This window comes from Somniosus microcephalus, chromosome 18 (genome assembly GCF_052327205.1).
Source record: "Somniosus microcephalus isolate GS21.2 chromosome 18, FLI_Smic_1.0, whole genome shotgun sequence".
NCBI lineage: Eukaryota > Metazoa > Chordata > Chondrichthyes > Squaliformes > Somniosidae > Somniosus > Somniosus microcephalus.
In genome coordinates this window covers 9,337,140-9,355,668 of record NC_141004.1, presented here as the reverse complement: position 1 = coordinate 9,355,668, position 18,529 = coordinate 9,337,140, and the positions used below count along the sequence as shown (strand labels likewise).

At 45.4% G+C, this 18,529-nt stretch overlaps 1 protein-coding gene across 2 annotated transcripts in view; it reads left to right on the top strand.

The window, feature by feature from the left end:
- The first annotated feature begins 3,075 nt into the window (after positions 1-3,075).
- The window catches only part of LOC147105012 (RNA helicase MOV-10-like), a 95,266-nt gene continuing 79,812 nt past the window's right edge, over positions 3,076-18,529 (top strand). Inside the window, exon 1 of one of the 2 annotated variants that reach the window (XM_086011012.1) lies at positions 3,076-3,185. In XM_086011012.1, coding sequence (XP_085867138.1) covers positions 3,162-3,185 — 24 coding nt within the window. In that variant the 5' untranslated portion in view covers positions 3,076-3,161. Of the gene's footprint in view, positions 3,186-7,945; positions 8,236-18,529 lie in introns of those variants that run through there. The other variant, XM_086011011.1, reaches the window with a different exon arrangement.

Below are 18,529 nucleotides of genomic sequence, written 5' to 3'. Positions count from 1 at the left end.
CTTTTTTAAAAATTTATTCACGGGATGTGGGCGTCACTGGCAAGGCCAGCATTTATTGCCCTTCCCTAATTGCCCTCGAGAAGTTGGTGGTGAGCCACCAGTTCAGCGGGAAATTAAGAGTGAACCACATTGCTGTGGGGCTGGAGACACATATAGGCCAGACCGGGTAAGGACGGCAGATTTCTTTCTCTAAAGGACATTAGTGAAGCAGCTGGATTTTAACGACAATCCGATAGTTTCATAAAGTCATAACGGCACAGAAGGAGGCCATTCGGCCCATCGAGTCCGTGCCGGCTCTCTGTAGAGCAATCCAGTCAGTCCCATTCCCCCGCTCTTTCCCCGTAGCCCTGCAAGTTTATTTCCCTCAGGTGCCTATCCAGTCTCCCCTTGAAAACATGAGTGTCTCCGCTTCCACCACATCCGTCGGCAGCAAGTTCCAGGTCCTCACCACTCGCTGCGTAAAAAAGTTTTTCCTCACATCCCCCCTGTATCTCTTGCCCAAAACCTTAAATCTGTGTCCCCTAGTCCTTGTACCATCAACTAGTGGGAACAGCCTTTCCCCGTCTAGCCTATCCAAACCCGTCATAATCTTGTACACCTCTATCAAATCACCCCTCAACCTCCTTTGCCCTAATGAAAATAAATCCAGCTTCTCCAGCCTGTCCTTGTAGTTAAGATTCCCCATCCCCGGAACCATTCTGGTAAATCTCCTCTGCACACTCTCACGGGCCTTCACATCCTTCTTAAAGTGTGGGGACCAGAACTGGATGCAATACTCCAGCTGTGGCCGAACCAGCGCTTTATAAAGATTCAGCATAACTTCTCTACTTTTGTACTCAATATCTCTATTTATGAAGCCCAAGATCCCATATGCTTTGCTAACCACTCTCTCAATATGTCCCGCCTCCTTCATAATCATAATAATAATAATAATAATCAACTTTATTGTCATTGTTAGTGCACAAGTGCAGTACAACGAAATGTAGGCTTGCGGCTCCTGAGAGTGTACATTTAGATTAAGACATTTAAACATTCAACATTCATTTGGCTTGTAATACATTAACATAAACATAACCATAATAAAGTGCATTGGCAGATGTGCAGGCTTTAGAGTTTATTTGTGGAGTTCAGTAGGATGACAGCCCTGGGAAAGAAGCTGTTCCTAAATCTGGTCGTTCGGGTGCGAATGCATCTGTAGCATCTCCCAGATGGCAGGGGGGCGAACAGACTGTGGCTGGGGTGGGTAGGGTCTTTGATGATGGTCAGTGACCTCCGTAAACAGCGTTTCTGGTATATGTGCTCTATGGTCGGTAGCCGGGTGCCGGTAATGCGTTGGGCAGTTTTGACTACCCGCTGCAGGGCTTTCCGGTCACAGGAGCTACAGCTGCCATACCATACTGTGATACAGTTCGTCAGGATGCTCTCTATTGTGCAGCGGTAAAAGTTAGAGAGGATCAGGGGTGACAGGTTACATCCCTTCAGCCTCCTTAGGAAATATAGGCGCTGCTGGGCCTTCTTCACCAGAGAGGAGGTATTGAGGGACCAGAAGAGGTCTTCCGTGATGTGGACGCCGAGGAACTTAAAGCTGTCCACCCTTTCCACCACAGCCCCATGGATGTGGATGGGGGTGTGACTTCCGCCTTTAGGCTTCCTGAAGTCCACAATGATTTCCTTGGTTTTCTTGATGTTAAGGGCCAGGTTGTTATCAGCGCACCACTTCACGAGATGCTGGACCTCCTCCCTGTAGGCTGACTCATCGTTGTTGGTGATCTGGCCTACCACCGTGGTATCATCCGCAAACTTGATGATGGTTTTGGAACCACGAACAGCCACACAGTCGTGGGTGAAGAGGGAGTAGAAGAGGGGGCTCAGCACACATCTTTGTGGGGCCCCCGTGTTCAGGGTCAGCGGGGGGGGGAGGTGTGGTTACCTAATTTGACAGACTGGGGTCTGTTTGTTAGGAAGTCTAGGGTCCAGTTGCAGAGGGAAGTGTTCAGGCCAAGAGTGTGGAGTTTGGTGGCCAGCTTGTTGGGGACGATAGTGTTGAATGCTGAGCTGTAGTCTATGAACAGCATTCTGATGTAGGTCTCTTTACCGTCTAAGTGATTCAGTGCCGAGTGTAGAGCAGTTGTGATTGCATCCTCCGTTGATCTGTTTGCACGATAGGCAAACTGGTGTTGGTCAAGAGAGGCGGGAACACTGGCTTTGATGTGAGCCAGGACCAGTCTCTCGAAACACTTCATTATGATGGGTGTGAGTGCGACAGGTCGATAGTCGTTCAGACACGTCACAGCCGTTTGCTTTGGCACAGGAATAATGGTCTTGAAGCATGTAGGGACTACTGCCTGGGCCAATGGCAGATTGAAGATGGCGGTGAAGACATCAGCCAGCTGATCAGCACATTCCTTGAGTACCCGTCCAGGGATGCTATCCGGTCCTGCCACCTTCAGGGACTGATGCACATTAACTCCCAGGTCCCTCTGTCCCTGCACACTCTTTAAAACTGTGCCATTAAGTGTATATTGCCTTTCCCTGTTCCTTCTGCCAAAATGCATCAACTCACACTTCTCTGTATTAAATTCCACCTGCCACTTATCTATCTATGTCCTGTTGCAGTTGATTACTATTCCAGATTTATTTAATTAAATTTCTGGTGGGATTTCAACTCATATCTCCAAGAGCATTAGTCCAGACCTACTGGATTACTGGTCCAGTCACAGAACCACTATGCTACCATACCCAGAGACGTGATAAGGTGTTACAGCAATTCAAGTCCTTCTTTAAAGCTGCTGGTCACATGTGGCTGCTTTCCAATTCTCTATTCGCCAATGCTGCAGCTGGCAAGCAGGACTTTAAGAATCAAAATCTGATTTGACCTAAATTTGGATCTTAATTTAAGGCGCCAAGTATTTAAAAGCAATATAGCTTGTAGCCAAGAAAACTATGGCTCACAAAAGGCACCCGAATGTTGGCGATGTCATTGATGCAGCCCCTTGAAAAAATATAGCGGAGTAAATTGGACTGTAATGAGTGCAATTGTTGCAATCCCGGCTCCCCGGGACTGTAATGAGTGCAGCCTGTTCCAGTCCCAACTCCTCTATTACCAGCCCTGGGCTGAGGAATGTATTGCTGTCCAATCTTTGATGGAATGAATCCCTTTGATGGCGGATTGGCTGAATCTCTCGGTGTGTTTCTGATCTTTCTCTCTAGTCATGTTATTTGCAGTGGAGGGGGGCGGGTTGGAAATTCGAATTGCTGCCTGTGCAGTTTCATTTAGTGCAATTGTAGTTCAACCAGGGTGCTATTTTTCTGGGGCTGTTTTGTGTTGACTGTATTCTGTGCCCAGGGGTGGGGGATATTGAACCGTGTTATCACAACAGGAAGATGATCTGCCGGCTTTGCCTTGGGTGCCTGGAAAAAGTTTCACCGTTCAATAAAACAAAAGTTTCCCGCAGAAACGCATCCTTCCGGCTCGGTAAAACAGAAAATTGAGATTTCAAATCGCGTTTCGCAATTTTTGTAAATTTCCTGCTAAATTCGTCTTGTATCTCTGGGGTTGAATTTACACCTTGTATCTCTGGGGTTGAAGTTACACCTTGTATCTCTGGGGTTGAATTTACACCTTGTATCTCTGGGGTTGAATTTACACCTTGTATCTCTGGGGTTGAATTTACACTTTGTATCTCTGGGGTTGAATTTACACTTTGTATCTCTGGGGTTGAATTTACACTTTGTATCTCTGGGGTTGAATTTACACCTTGTATCTCTGGGGTTGAATTTACACCTTGTATCTCTGGGGTTGAATTTACACTTTGTATCTCCGGGGTTGAATTTACACTTTGTATCTCTGGGGTTGAATTTACACCTTGTATCTCTGGGGTTGAATTTACACCTTGTATCTCTGGGGTTGAATTTACACTTTGTATCTCTGGGGTTGAATTTACACTTTGTATCTCCGGGGTTGAATTTACACTTTGTATCTCCGGGGTTGAATTTACACTTTGTATCTCTGGGGTTGAAGTTACACCTTGTATCTCTGGGGTTGAATTTACACCTTGTATCTCTGGGGTTGAATTTACACCTTGTATCTCTGGGGTTGAATTTACACTTTGTATCTCTGGGGTTGAATTTACACCTTGTATCTCTGGGGTTGAATTTACACTTTGTATCTCTGGGGTTGAATTTACACCTTGTATCTCTGGGGTTGAAGTTACACCTTGTATCTCTGGGGTTGAATTTACACCTTGTATCTCTGGGGTTGAATTTACACTTTGTATCTCTGGGGTTGAATTTACACCTTGTATCTCTGGGGTTGAATTTACACTTTGTATCTCCGGGGTTGAATTTACACTTTGTATCTCTGGGGTTGAAGTTACACCTTGTATCTCTGGGGTTGAAGTTACACTTTGTATCTCTGGGGTTGAATTTACACTTTGTATCTCTGGGGTTGAAGTTACACCTTGTATCTCTGGGGTTGAAGTTACACTTTGTATCTCTGGGGTTGAATTTACACTTTGTATCTCTGGGGTTGAATTTACACCTTGTATCTCTGGGGTTGAATTTACACTTTGTATCTCTGGGGTTGAATTTACACTTTGTATCTCTGGGGTTGAATTTACACTTTGTATCTCTGGGGTTGAATTTACACCTTGTATCTCTGGGGTTGAAGTTACACCTTGTATCTCTGGGGTTGAATTTACACCTTGTATCTCTGGGGTTGAATTTACACCTTGTATCTCTGGGGTTGAATTTACACCTTGTATCTCTGGGGTTGAATTTACACTTTGTATCTCTGGGGTTGAATTTACACCTTGTATCTCTGGGGTTGAAGTTACACCTTGTATCTCTGGGGTTGAATTTACACCTTGTATCTCTGGGGTTGAATTTACACCTTGTATCTCTGGGGTTGAATTTACACCTTGTATCTCTGGGGTTGAATTTACACTTTGTATCTCTGGGGTTGAATTTACACCTTGTATCTCTGGGGTTGAAGTTACACCTTGTATCTCTGGGGTTGAATTTACACCTTGTATCTCTGGGGTTGAATTTACACCTTGTATCTCTGGGGTTGAATTTACACCTTGTATCTCTGGGGTTGAATTTACACTTTGTATCTCTGGGGTTGAATTTACACCTTGTATCTCTGGGGTTGAAGTTACACCTTGTATCTCTGGGGTTGAAGTTACACCTTGTATCTCTGGGGTTGAATTTACACTTTGTATCTCTGGGGTTGAAGTTACACCTTGTATCTCTGGGGTTGAATTTACACTTTGTATCTCTGGGGTTGAATTTACACTTTGTATCTCTGGGGTTGAAGTTACACCTTGTATCTCTGGGGTTGAAGTTACACCTTGTATCTCTGGGGTTGAATTTACACTTTGTATCTCTGGGGTTGAATTTACACCTTGTATCTCTGGGGTTGAATTTACACCTTGTATCTCTGGGGTTGAATTTACACTTTGTATCCCCGGGGTTGAATTTACACCTTGTATCTCTGGGGTTGAATTTACACCTTGTATCTCTGGGGTTGAATTTACACCTTGTATCTCTGGGGTTGAATTTACACTTTGTATCTCTGGGGTTGAATTTACACCTTGTATCTCTGGGGTTGAATTTACACTTTGTATCCCCGGGGTTGAATTTACACCTTGTATCTCTGGGGTTGAATTTACACCTTGTATCCCCGGGGTTGAATTTACACTTTGTATCTCTGGGGTTGAAGTTACACCTTGTATCTCTGGGGTTGAATTTACACCTTGTATCTCTGGGGTTGAAGTTACACCTTGTATCTCTGGGGTTGAATTTACACCTTGTATCTCTGGGGTTGAAGTTACACCTTGTATCTCTGGGGTTGAATTTACACCTTGTATCTCTGGGGTTGAAGTTACACCTTGTATCTCTGGGGTTGAAGTTACACCTTGTATCTCTGGGGTTGAATTTACACCTTGTATCTCTGGGGTTGAAGTTACACCTTGTATCTCTGGGGTTGAATTTACACCTTGTATCTCTGGGGTTGAAGTTACACCTTGTATCTCTGGGGTTGAATTTACACCTTGTATCTCTGGGGTTGAATTTACACCTTGTATCTCTGGGGTTGAATTTACACCTTGTATCCCCGGGGTTGAAGTTACACCTTGTATCTCTGGGGTTGAAGTTACACCTTGTATCTCTGGGGTTGAAGTTACACCTTGTATCTCTGGGGTTGAAGTTACACCTTGTATCTCTGGGGTTGAATTTACACCTTGTATCTCTGGGGTTGAATTTACACCTTGTATCTCTGGGGTTGAATTTACACTTTGTATCTCTGGGGTTGAATTTACACCTTGTATCTCTGGGGTTGAAGTTACACCTTGTATCTCTGGGGTTGAAGTTACACCTTGTATCTCTGGGGTTGAAGTTACACCTTGTATCTCTGGGGTTGAATTTACACCTTGTATCTCTGGGGTTGAATTTACACCTTGTATCTCTGGGGTTGAAGTTACACCTTGTATCTCTGGGGTTGAAGTTACACTTTGTATCTCTGGGGTTGAATTTACACTTTGTATCTCTGGGGTTGAATTTACACCTTGTATCCCCGGGGTTGAATTTACACCTTGTATCTCTGGGGTTGAATTTACACCTTGTATCTCTGGGGTTGAATTTACACCTTGTATCTCTGGGGTTGAATTTACACCTTGTATCCCCGGGGTTGAATTTACACTTTGTATCTCTGGGGTTGAATTTACACTTTGTATCTCTGGGGTTGAATTTACACTTTGTATCTCTGGGGTTGAATTTACACCTTGTATCTCTGGGGTTGAATTTACACCTTGTATCTCTGGGGTTGAATTTACACCTTGTATCTCTGGGGTTGAATTTACACTTTGTATCTCTGGGGTTGAATTTACACCTTGTATCTCTGGGGTTGAATTTACACCTTGTATCTCTGGGGTTGAATTTACACCTTGTATCTCTGGGGTTGAATTTACACTTTGTATCTCTGGGGTTGAATTTACACTTTGTATCTCTGGGGTTGAATTTACACTTTGTATCTCTGGGGTTGAATTTACACCTTGTATCTCTGGGGTTGAAGTTACACCTTGTATCTCTGGGGTTGAATTTACACCTTGTATCCCCGGGGTTGAAGTTACACCTTGTATCTCTGGGGTTGAATTTACACCTTGTATCTCTGGGGTTGAATTTACACCTTGTATCCCCGGGGTTGAATTTACACCTTGTATCTCTGGGGTTGAATTTACACTTTGTATCTCTGGGGTTGAATTTACACCTTGTATCTCTGGGGTTGAATTTACACCTTGTATCTCTGGGGTTGAATTTACACTTTGTATCTCTGGGGTTGAATTTACACCTTGTATCTCTGGGGTTGAATTTACACCTTGTATCTCTGGGGTTGAATTTACACCTTGTATCTCTGGGGTTGAATTTACACCTTGTATCTCTGGGGTTGAATTTACACCTTGTATCCCCGGGGTTGAAGTTACACTTTGTATCTCTGGGGTTGAATTTACACCTTGTATCTCTGGGGTTGAATTTACACTTTGTATCTCTGGGGTTGAATTTACACCTTGTATCTCTGGGGTTGAAGTTACACTTTGTATCTCTGGGGTTGAAGTTACACTTTGTATCTCTGGGGTTGAAGTTACACCTTGTATCTCTGGGGTTGAATTTACACCTTGTATCTCTGGGGTTGAATTTACACCTTGTATCCCCGGGGTTGAATTTACACCTTGTATCCCCGGGGTTGAATTTACACTTTGTATCTCTGGGGTTGAAGTTACACCTTGTATCCCGGGTTTGCACCGTTCTAATGTGATGGATGTGGAATTTTGGGGCGAGATCTTTTTAGATAATTTCCCGAGTAAAACTGCGGCTCGGGACTGAGTTTCACTTTCGTTTCTCGTGCATATTTTTTCAAATAATTAAGTTGTGAGAAACCAAAGCGGATAGATTCATTGTTTACCTCCCGTCTCCAAAACTTAACTGCAATTCTCGACAACCCTCTGAACCCCGCCCCTTGGTTTCATTTTGGATTTTTTCGGGGTTGAAGAGGAGCGCGAGTTTATTTGGTGTATTTAAACAAAATAAAAACCAAATCGAAATGTCCAACAAACTTAGTTTGAAAGAGAAACGCCAAGTGGGGTTGCAGTTTATAAAGTTCCTGGAGGAAACTGGACAGCAACAAGTGACCGAGAAAGAGAGTGTGAAATCTATTTATAATTCCCAATTCAGGGGCAGGTAATATCTCACTTATTCTGTACCAATAATCCCTGTTCCCCTTGCGCGGTGTAAATATTACTTGTTTTAAGTGGCTGCGGTTCCAAAAAAAAGTTACAAAATGCTTTACAGACGTTCAGTTAATAGGATTTCTTAAAATGTTACAAGTAGAGTCTCACTCCTCGAGTGCCCCTTGTGTTCCATGTGTGACTGGAGCTGCTGGCTGTGCTGTTGTGGCTCTGTGCTGGGCTGAAGGGGAGAGTTAGAGAGACCAAAGACCCCCTTGTTTCAAGCTCAGTTCAGTAAATGCAATGGGGGAAAGCTGGTCCCCTGTGGTTGGCACTGTGCATTTAACTGATCCGGTCTCTGCCTAAAACAACTGGCATTCCAGCTGATTTAAGGGGCTGGTGAAGCAAACCGCTTGTTCTTTGCCAAATAGAGAGGGATAGACAGAGAGAGAGAGAGTGTGTGTGTGTGTGTGTGTGTGTGTGTGTGTGTGCGCGCAAGAGCCTCAGGAGGTTGTTAATCTTCCCCCAAAGCAACAAGGAGGGGGTGGGTGTGGAAATTATGAAAGGAGGAGGCTCGAGTGGTGCATAAACGCTGGCATAGACTAGTTGGGCCGAATGTCCTGTTTCTGTGCTGTAACCTGTATAAAACACTAGTTCGGCCGCAACTGGAGTATTGTGTCCAATTCTGGGCACCGCACTTTAGGAAGGATGTGAAGGCCTCAAAGGGTGCAGAAAAGATTTACGAGAATGGTTCCAGGAATGAGGGACTTCAGTTACGTGGATAGACTGGAGAAGCTGGGGTTGCTCTCCTTCGAGCAGAGAAGATTGAGAGGAGATTTGATAGAGGTGTTCAAAATCATGAGGGGTCTGGACAGAGTAGAGAGAGAGAAACTGTTCGCATTGGCGGAAGGGTCGAGAACCAGAGAACACCGATTAAAGGTGACGTTAGAAAAAACTTTTTTTATTCAGCGAGTGGTTAGGATCTGGAATGCATTGCCTGAAAGGGTGGTGGAAGCAGATTCAATTGTGGCTTTCAAAAGGGAGTTGGATAAGTACTTGAAGGAGGAAAAATTGCAGGGCTACGAGGAAAGAGCGGGTGAGTGGAACTAGCTGAGAGTTGGCACTGGGCAAATGGCTGCCTTCCGTGCTGTAACCATTCTATAATTCTATAACCTCTCTGCCGTTCTATGATTCTATAACCTCTCTGCCGTTCTGAGAAGTGTTGGGAGGCTGGGGGTGTAGCGCTCTGCTCCTGGTTCTAGGGAAATGTATAGATTGAAATTGGATTGTAAATGGAGTCATAAATACAACAATGAAAATGGCCACCTTGTTCAAGCAAGGAGTGTGGAAAAACTCTGCATTTCTGTTAACATTAATTACCCCCCCTCAAATATCAATCCGGTTGTCCCTTAAATGTTCCCAAACTACCTGCTGCGCCCCCCCCCCCCCCCCCAATGCCCCAAGGCTGTCCAGTCCCACACACTCGCCACCCTGTGTAATGTTGTTCAGTCTAAACTCTCTGCACCTTCTCTTTACGAAACACTGTTTCAAAACCGAGGGGAAACCTCTTTACATGTAGCATAGATGCAATTAAGGGGAAGCTGGATAAGCACATGAGGGAGAAAGGAATAGAAGGATATGCTGATGGGGTGAGATGAAGAGGGGTGGGAGGAGGCTGGTGTGGAGTATAAACATCGGCACGGACCAGTTGGGCTGAATGGCCTGTTTCCGTGCTGTACATTCCACGTAGGAGTTGTGGAAATTTATTGGGGTTCACTCTTCCAGTAAATACGATGCCCCCCGCCCCAATATCTGCATTATGTACATTAGCGTGGCATAGATTTGCTACTTTAGTCTTTGAACCAGCAATTTGGTGATTCACTGTTCAGTGATGTTTGGTGTGTGCCTGTTGTGGTCAGTCGCATGGTAGCTATACTCTCGCTTGCTCCTTGCTGAGCTGTGCAGCTCGCTGTCCACAAGCGAGGAGTTGCATTGCCTCAGTTGTCTGTTGAATACCCTCCTATTTTGGAAGGGGAGAGACACAGACACAGAGTTACATCGACATTACATCTTGGAAACCGGCCCGACCAGCCCATGTTGGTGTTTCTCGTCCACGTAAGCAGCAGTCCAAGTTCCACGTACCCGCCTGGATCCGTTCGCCCTTTTATCTCCCTTTTACTTCAGCCATCTGTCTAACCTATTAAATATTGACATTGTCATTGCTTCAGTCACTAACTTTTTTTTATTTGTTCATGGAATGTGGGCATCGCTGGCAAGGCCGGCATTTATTGCTCATCCCTAATTGCCCTTGGAGGTGGTGGTGAGCCGCCTTCTTGAACCGCTGCAGTCCATGTGGTGAAGGTGCTCCCACAGTGCTGTTAGGGAGGGAGTTCCAGGATTTTGACCCAGCGATGATGAAGTAATGGCCGATATATTTCCAAGTCAGGAAGGTGTGTGACTTGGAGGGGAACTTGGAGGTGGCGGTGTTCCCATGCACCTGCTGCCCTTGTCCTTCTAGGTGGAAGAGGTCGCGGGTTTGGGAGGTGCTGCTGAAGAAGCCTTGGCGAGCTGCTGCAGTGCATCTTGTAAATGAAAGACTTACATTTCTATAGCACCTTTCACGACCTCTGGATGCCCCAAAACACTTTACAGCCAATAGAATGCTTTTTGAAGTGTAGTCGCTGTTGTAATGTAGGGTGCACAGCAAGCTCCCACAAACAGCAATGAGCTAATGACCAGATAATCTGTTCCAGAGATGTTGGTTGAGGGATAAATATTGGCCCCAGGACACCGGGGAGAACTCCCCTGCTCCTCTTCGAAATAGTGCCGTGGGATCTTTTACGTCCACCCAAGAGAGCAGATGTTTAACGTCTCACCTGAAAGACAGCGCCTCTGACAGTGCAGCACTGCACTGGAGCGCATTCCATCACCTCACAACCCTCTGTGTGAAAAGGTTTCCCTGTGCTAAATTAAATCTCTTGCATTTAATCTTGTATCCATGCCCCTTACATCCTGTTAACTCGCCGCTGGTGTTGCGCTTGCCCTGCGAAGCTCCGTATCGACAGTAGGGTCCCCTTTGTGGTTGAGTTGGGGGTCCCAGGTAAGTGGAACTGGGTTCAGTCCTCTGTGCCAGGCTTGATAATCTGACCCCCGGGTTGGGTGGGTCCAAGCGTTCCACGGATCTGTGTGACTGACAAGTTTACACGGCTCATTAAAGGCACTGGATGGGGTAGCACTCTCTGGGGCTGGTATTTGACTGTTGCCACAGCCAATTCCACAGTTTCATTTCGGGTAGATATTTCTTGGTCAAAAAGACCGGACAGGAGAATCCATGACTCGGAGTGTAAAATATGAAACAAATAAATTGGAAAAAGCCCCATAGGAACAGGAGGAGGCCATTCAGCCCCTCCATCCTCTTCCGCCATTCAGTCAGATCATGGCTGATCTTTATCTCAACTCCATTCAGCTGCCTTTGCTCCATCCCTAGGGATGGACAATAAATGCTGGGCCTTGTCGGTGACGCCCACACCCCATAAACGAATTTAAAAAAACCTTTACCCAACAAAAATATCGTAATGAGAAACTAGAGATACTGAGAATACTGGAGCAGAGAAGGTTAAGGGGAGATTTAATGGAGGTTTCTTTAATAAAAATTTGAGAGCTTGGATAGGATGAAAAGAAAATACTATTTCCCCTGGTTGGGGATTCAGTGACGAGGTGTCGTCAATTTAAAATGGTCACAGTGAGGAGGAAGGTTAGCAGCGATGTGTTTAGACTGGGAATGGCTAGATGGCCCTTTTCTTGTTTTGGTTATGTCTCCTCTGGAATGGTCTGCTGATCTCAATCTTGAAAATTTCAATTGGTCTCCAGCATCCCATAGCCTTTCAGGGGGGAGAGAGAGCTCCAGATTTCCACCACCCTTTGTGTGGAAGAAGTGCTCAGCAGTAGCGCGAGCCCTGAAGTCAGCGTCCCCATGGGGAGTGAGATCCTGGCTGGGTGGGCAACCAGTGCTGCCTGCAGGTGGGACTGCCTGTTTATAACTGGTTAAACTCCAGCAATACCAGCACGTGCACTCTGGTGGGTGGGCTGTACCCCTACAGGGAGAGCAGTGACCGCTCCGTATCGAGGCAAGAGATGCTTCTGTGGATTTGCCGGTTAGGTTTGAGAGTGCATGGTGATGGGTTTCTGGCCTACGTAGGACCTCAGGCTGACTGAAACAGAGAGCTCGTGCTTGTTCCCAGTGATCGGCCTGCCTCCATGGCCTCGCCCCTCCCTATCTCTAATCTCCTCCAGATCCACAACCCTCCGAGACCTTTGCACTTCTCCAATTCTGGCCTCTTGAGCAACCTCATTTTAATCGCTCCGCCCTTGGTGACTGTGCCTTCAGCTGCCAAGGCCCTAAGCTCTGGAATTCCATCCCCCTCTATCTGTATCGCCTCCTTTAAGACACTCCTTTAAGAGCTACCACTTTGACCAAGCTTTTGGTCACCTGTCCTAAGTGGCTCGGTGTTTGAATTTTGTTTGATAATCGCTCCTGTGGTGCGCCATGGGACGTTTTACTACTTTAAAGGCGCTATATAAATGCCAGTTGTTGTTGTCCGAGATGCCAAGTGACCAGCTCCCCAGGCACTGCCAGTGGTTGACCCTCGATCTGTCCCTGGAGTACCTCTGCCTGGCGAAAGCACGGTCCTCTGTATGGTGAATTCTCTACCACAGAAGGCAGTTGAGGCCAATTCATTAAATATATTCAAGAAGGAGTTCAAAGGATATGGGGAGAAGGCAGGGGGCCAGGGTACTGAGTTTGGATGATCAGCCATGATCTCATTGAATGGCGGAGTAGGCTCGAGGGGCCGAATGGCCTACTCCTGCTCCTATCTTCTATGTTTCTATGATTCTCTGCAGCAATGTAGTTGGGGTCCAGAGCACAGTGGGGGTATTGGGATCGAACCTCAATCCGTCTGCTGCCTTGGTGATTCCTCGTCCCCTGAGATACATTATTGCATTGACACACCCTAAGGTGCTCTCTCTCTCTTTGTAAAGGATCAAGGTGTGGTGGGGGAGGTGGGTATCTACAATAAGTAAACTCTACTAACCGGTTGAGACGTTAAACCGGGGCCCCGTCTGCTCTCTCAGGTGGATGTAAAAGATCCCAGGGCACTATTTTGAAGAAGAGCAACAATATTTATCCGCCGACCAACATCACTAAAAACAGATGATCTGGTCATTATCTCATTGCTGTTTGTGGGAGCTTGCTGTGTGCAAATTGGCTGTCATGTTTCCTACAGTGACTACACTCCAAAAAGTATTTTAAGAACCTAAGAACATAAGTATTAGGAGTGGGATTTGGCCCTTCGAGCCTGCTCCGCCATTCAGTAAGATCATGGCTGATCTGCCTCAACTCCCCTTTCCTGTCTGATCCCCCATATCCCTTGATTCCCTTAATATTCAAAAATCTATCGCTCTCTGTCTTGAATATATTCAATGACTGAGCCTCCACAGCCCTCTGGGGTAGAGAATTCCAAAGATTCACCACCCTCTGAGTGAAGAAATTCCTCCTCATCTCAGTCCTAAATGGCCGACCCCTTATTCTGAGACTGTGACCCCTGGTTCTAGACTCCCCAGCCAGGGAAACATCCGCCCTGTAAGAATTTTGTATGTTTCAAAGAGATCACCTCTCATTCTTCTAAACTCCACAGAATATAAGCCTAGCCTACTCAATCTCTTCTCATAGGACAGACCCTCCATCCCAGGAACCAGTCTGGTGAACCTTCGTTGCACTCCCTCTTTGGCAAGTATATCCTTCCTTAGGTAAGGAGACCAAAACTGTACACAGTACTCCAGGTGTGGTCTCTGTTTCATATTAAGAGAGTAGGAATAAATGGAAATACTCCGCAGCATCGGTGGAGAGAGAAACAGAGTTAACGTTTCAGGCCGATGACCCTTCGTCAGAACTGGAAAAAGCTGGAGATGGTGTGAGGCAAAAGGAGATGGTAATGGGACAAGTTAAGAAACAAAAGATAGCTCTAGATGGAAGACGGAGAGATTGAGACATTAAGAGATGGTGCAAGGCTTTCATTCTGCCAGTGCCATTTACACTTTATATAGAGCCATCTTTTGTTTCTTAACTTGTCCTATTATCATCTCCATTTGCCTTGCACCATCTCTTAATCTCTCTTAATCTCTCCTGCCTTGCATCCTATCGCCAGACCTTCCCTTTTGTTATTTCCTCCCCTCCCCCCCTCTCCCTGCCCCTGCACTAGCTTAAAAACCTGTTCGATATCCAGCATCTCATTGAAACTTATAAAATTCTAACAGGACTAGACAGACTAGATGCAGGAAGGATGTTCCCGATGGCCGGAGAGTCCAGAACCAGGGGTCACAGTCTAAAGATAAGGGGTAAACCATTTAGGACTGAGATGAGGAGGAATTTCTTCACCCAGAGAGTGGTGAACCTGTGGAATTCTCTACCACACAAGGCAGTTGAGGCCAATTCATTAAATATATTCAAGAAGGAGTTAGATATATTTCTTAAGACTAAAGGGATCAAGGGATATGGGGAGAAAGCAGGGACAGTGAGTGTATTGAATTTGGATGATCAGCCATGATCTCATTAAATGGCGGAGCAGGCTCTAGGGGCCGAACGGCCTACTCCTGCTCCTATCTTCTAGGTTTCCAGTTCTGACGAAGGGTCATGGACCTGAAACGTTAACTCTGTTTCTCTCTCCACTGCTGCTTGACTTGCTGACTATTTCCAGCATTTTCTGTTTTTATTTCAGATTTCCAGCATCCGCAGTATTTTGATTTTGTAGCAATAAATGTGTCTTTTTCGGGGTGGCAGGCGGTGACTAGTGGGGTACCGCAGGGATCAGTGCTTGGGCCCCAGCTATTCACAATATATATCAATGATTTGGATGAGGGAACCAAATGTAATATTTCCAAGTTTGATGACGACACAAAACTAGGTGGGGTTGTGAGGAGGATGCAAAGAGGCTTCAAGGTGATTTAGACAAGTTGAGTGAGTGGGCAAATGCATGGCAGATGCAGTGTAACATGGATTAATGTGAAGTTATGCACTTCGGTAGGAAAAACAGAAAGGTAGAGTATTTAAATAGTGCTAGATTGGGAAATGTTGATGTACAAAGGGACCTGGGTGTCCTTGTACACCAGTCACTGAAAGCAAACATGCAGGTGCAGCAAGCAGTTAGGAAGGCAAATGGTATGTTGGCCTTCATTGCAAGAGGATTTGAGTACAGGAGCAAGGATGTCTTACTACAGTTGGACAGGGCCTTGGTGAGACCACACCTGGAGTACTGTGTGCTGTGCAGTTTTGATCTCCTTACCTAAGAAAGGATATACTTGCCATAGAGGGAGTGCAGCGAAGGTTCACCAGACTGATTCCTGGGATGGCAGGACTGTCGTATGAGAAGAGATTGGGTCGACTAGGCCTGTATTCACTAGAGTTTAGAAGAATGAGAGGGGATCTTATTGAAACGTATAAAATTCTGACAGGGCTAGACAGACTGGATGCAGGGAGGATGTTTCCCCTGGCTGGGGGGTCCAGAACGAGGGGTCACAGTCTCAGGATACAGGGTAGGACATTTAGGACGGAGATGAGGAGAAATTTCTTCACCCAGAGGGTGGTGAACCTGTGGAATTCTCTACCACAGAAGGCTGTGGAGGCCAAGTCACTGAATATATTTAAGAAGGAGATAGATAGATTTCTAGACACAAAAGGCATCAAGGGGTATAGGGAGAGGGCGGGAATATGGTTTAGAGATAGAGGACTTATAAACTTCCTTGAGGAGCACAATGTCTTGAGTAAAAGCCAAATTGGATTCCTGCCAAACTATAGAACATCAGATCATATCTTCACCCTACAGACCCTAATTGACAAACACGTTCACCATAACAAAAGCAAAATCTACGCATGCTTTATAGATTTCCAGAAGGCTTTCGACTCCATCTGGCATGACGGTTTATTCCTGAAACTTATCGAAAGCGGGGTAGGGGGAAAAACATATGATGTAATTAAATCAATGTATACAAACAACAAATGTGCAGTTAAAATTGGAGACAAACAAACAAAATACTTCCCACAGGGGCGGGGGGTGACGCAGGGCTCGCCAATCTCACTGACACTCTTTAATATTTACATAAATGAATTGGCAAAACTACTTGAACAATCTACAGCACCCGGCCTCACCCTATATGAATCCAAGGTTAAATTCCTCCTCTATGCAGACGACCTGGTTCTGCTGTCACCAACTAAGGAGGGTCTACAGCAGAACCTGGATCTGCTGGAGTCGTACTGCCAGACTTGGGCCCTGACAATAAATCCCCAAAAAACCAAAGTCCTTGTGTTCCAGCAAAGATCCAGACATCAGGGACCCAAAATAAATTTCACACTAGGAACAACCAAAATTGAACAAACCACTAACTACACATACTTGGGCTTAAAAATCAGTTCTACGGGAAACTTCAAACTGGCTGTGAATGAACTGAAAGAGAAAGCAAGAAGGGCTTTCTATGCCATTAAAAAATCAATCCAAATAGAAATCCCAATTAGCATTTGGCTAAAAATTTTCAAATCAGTAATTGAACCAATTGCACTCTATGGCAGTGAGGTATGGGGACCGCTAACACAACAAGAATTTGCAAAATGGGACAAACACCCAATTGAGATCCTACATGCAGAATTCTGTAAAAGTATCCTCCGGACTCAAAGGAAAACAGTAAACAATGCATGCAGGGCGGAACTAGGCCAATATCCATTAATAATCACTATCCAAAAAAGAGCCACCAAATTTTGGAATCACCTACAAATGAGCAACCCCCAATGCTATCACTACGACGCCCTGAAATGCCAAGAGCTGACCATAAAGAAGAATACCCTCAGTCAACTAGTCCTGGGACTCAGTGAAGTAACTACTAACAATACTAACAATAACCAGCCACAGGACAGTGACAGGGTAACAAAGAATTCGACCCAACACAATCGTCGCTAAGCAAAAGGAAAAATATCTGACATATTGGGCAGAAACAACAAAAACCCAAAGCAAACTCAATTGCTACTTGGCCCTAAACAGACAATACAACATAGCTGATTACCTGACCATGGTAAAGGACAGCAAACTGAGAAAAATCCTGACAATGTACAGACTTAGTGAACATAGCCTGGCGATCGAAAAAGGTAGACACAGGCAGACCTGGCTACCAAGAGAGGACATGATATGCCCTCACTGCAGTCAGGGAATGGTGGAGACAGAGATGCACTTCCTCACAGCTTGTAGAAAATATCAGGGCATAAGGGAGAATTTCTACCCAAAATTTACAAAAATATGCCCGGAATTCAGAAAATTGAATGACAACCAAAAACTCCCATACCTACTAGGGGAAGAGAGAAGTTGCATAACACTAGCGGCACACTATGTTACAGCTTGCCATAAACAGAGGGACAACCACTAAAGATAAGAAAAGAGTATATATAAATTATATGAAAGTATATTTATACACTCGGATATATCTGTTTATACACTGTATGGATAGATCTGTATTTTTGTGAACAAACATGAATGTTTTCCGATGCTTTGGCAACATAAGATGTAACTTGTCATGCCAATAAAGCGATTTGAATTGAATTGAATTGAATAGAGGATCAGCCATGATCACTTTGAATGGCGGCGCAGGCTCGAATGGCCGACTCTTCCTATTTTTCTATGTTTCACCAGGGCCCTATATAATTGCAGTAAGACGTCTTTACTCTTATACTCAAATCCTCTTGTAATAAAGGCTGCAAAGCGCTTTGGGACGTCCTGAGGTTGTGAAAGGTGCTGTATAAATGGAGGATCTTATCAACCAGGAATCAGCAGCACAAGTCTGTGGTTCTTGCACATACAAAGCCATTGCAATGTTTGATAGTCCAGAGGAGAGGAAAATGCCCACAAGGGGCCCAACTTATCGAAAATGTCGGAACCCGTCCTTTTGGCACCTAATGGCTAGATGCTCCACCTACTGTGGCATTGAGCCATACAGATCCGCGGGTCCCAGGGTCAAAGTCTGGGCAGTGCCAAGTTGTAGCTCAACCTTATGTAACTGTAGGTGCATTGAGTGGAGCCCATGCCCCTGGCTTGGGGGAGAGTCGTCCGGTGCTCCTGCTGATGCACAATCCCTACCCAGTGAACACTGGCCAAAAGTGCGTGCGGACATTGAGGATTGGGGCTGTGCTGCCATTCGCAGCCAAGCAGCCCACTGACGCGCTCTGCCTCGGCTCGCGCGTGAAGAGATGGGCGATGGGTTGGGAACACCCC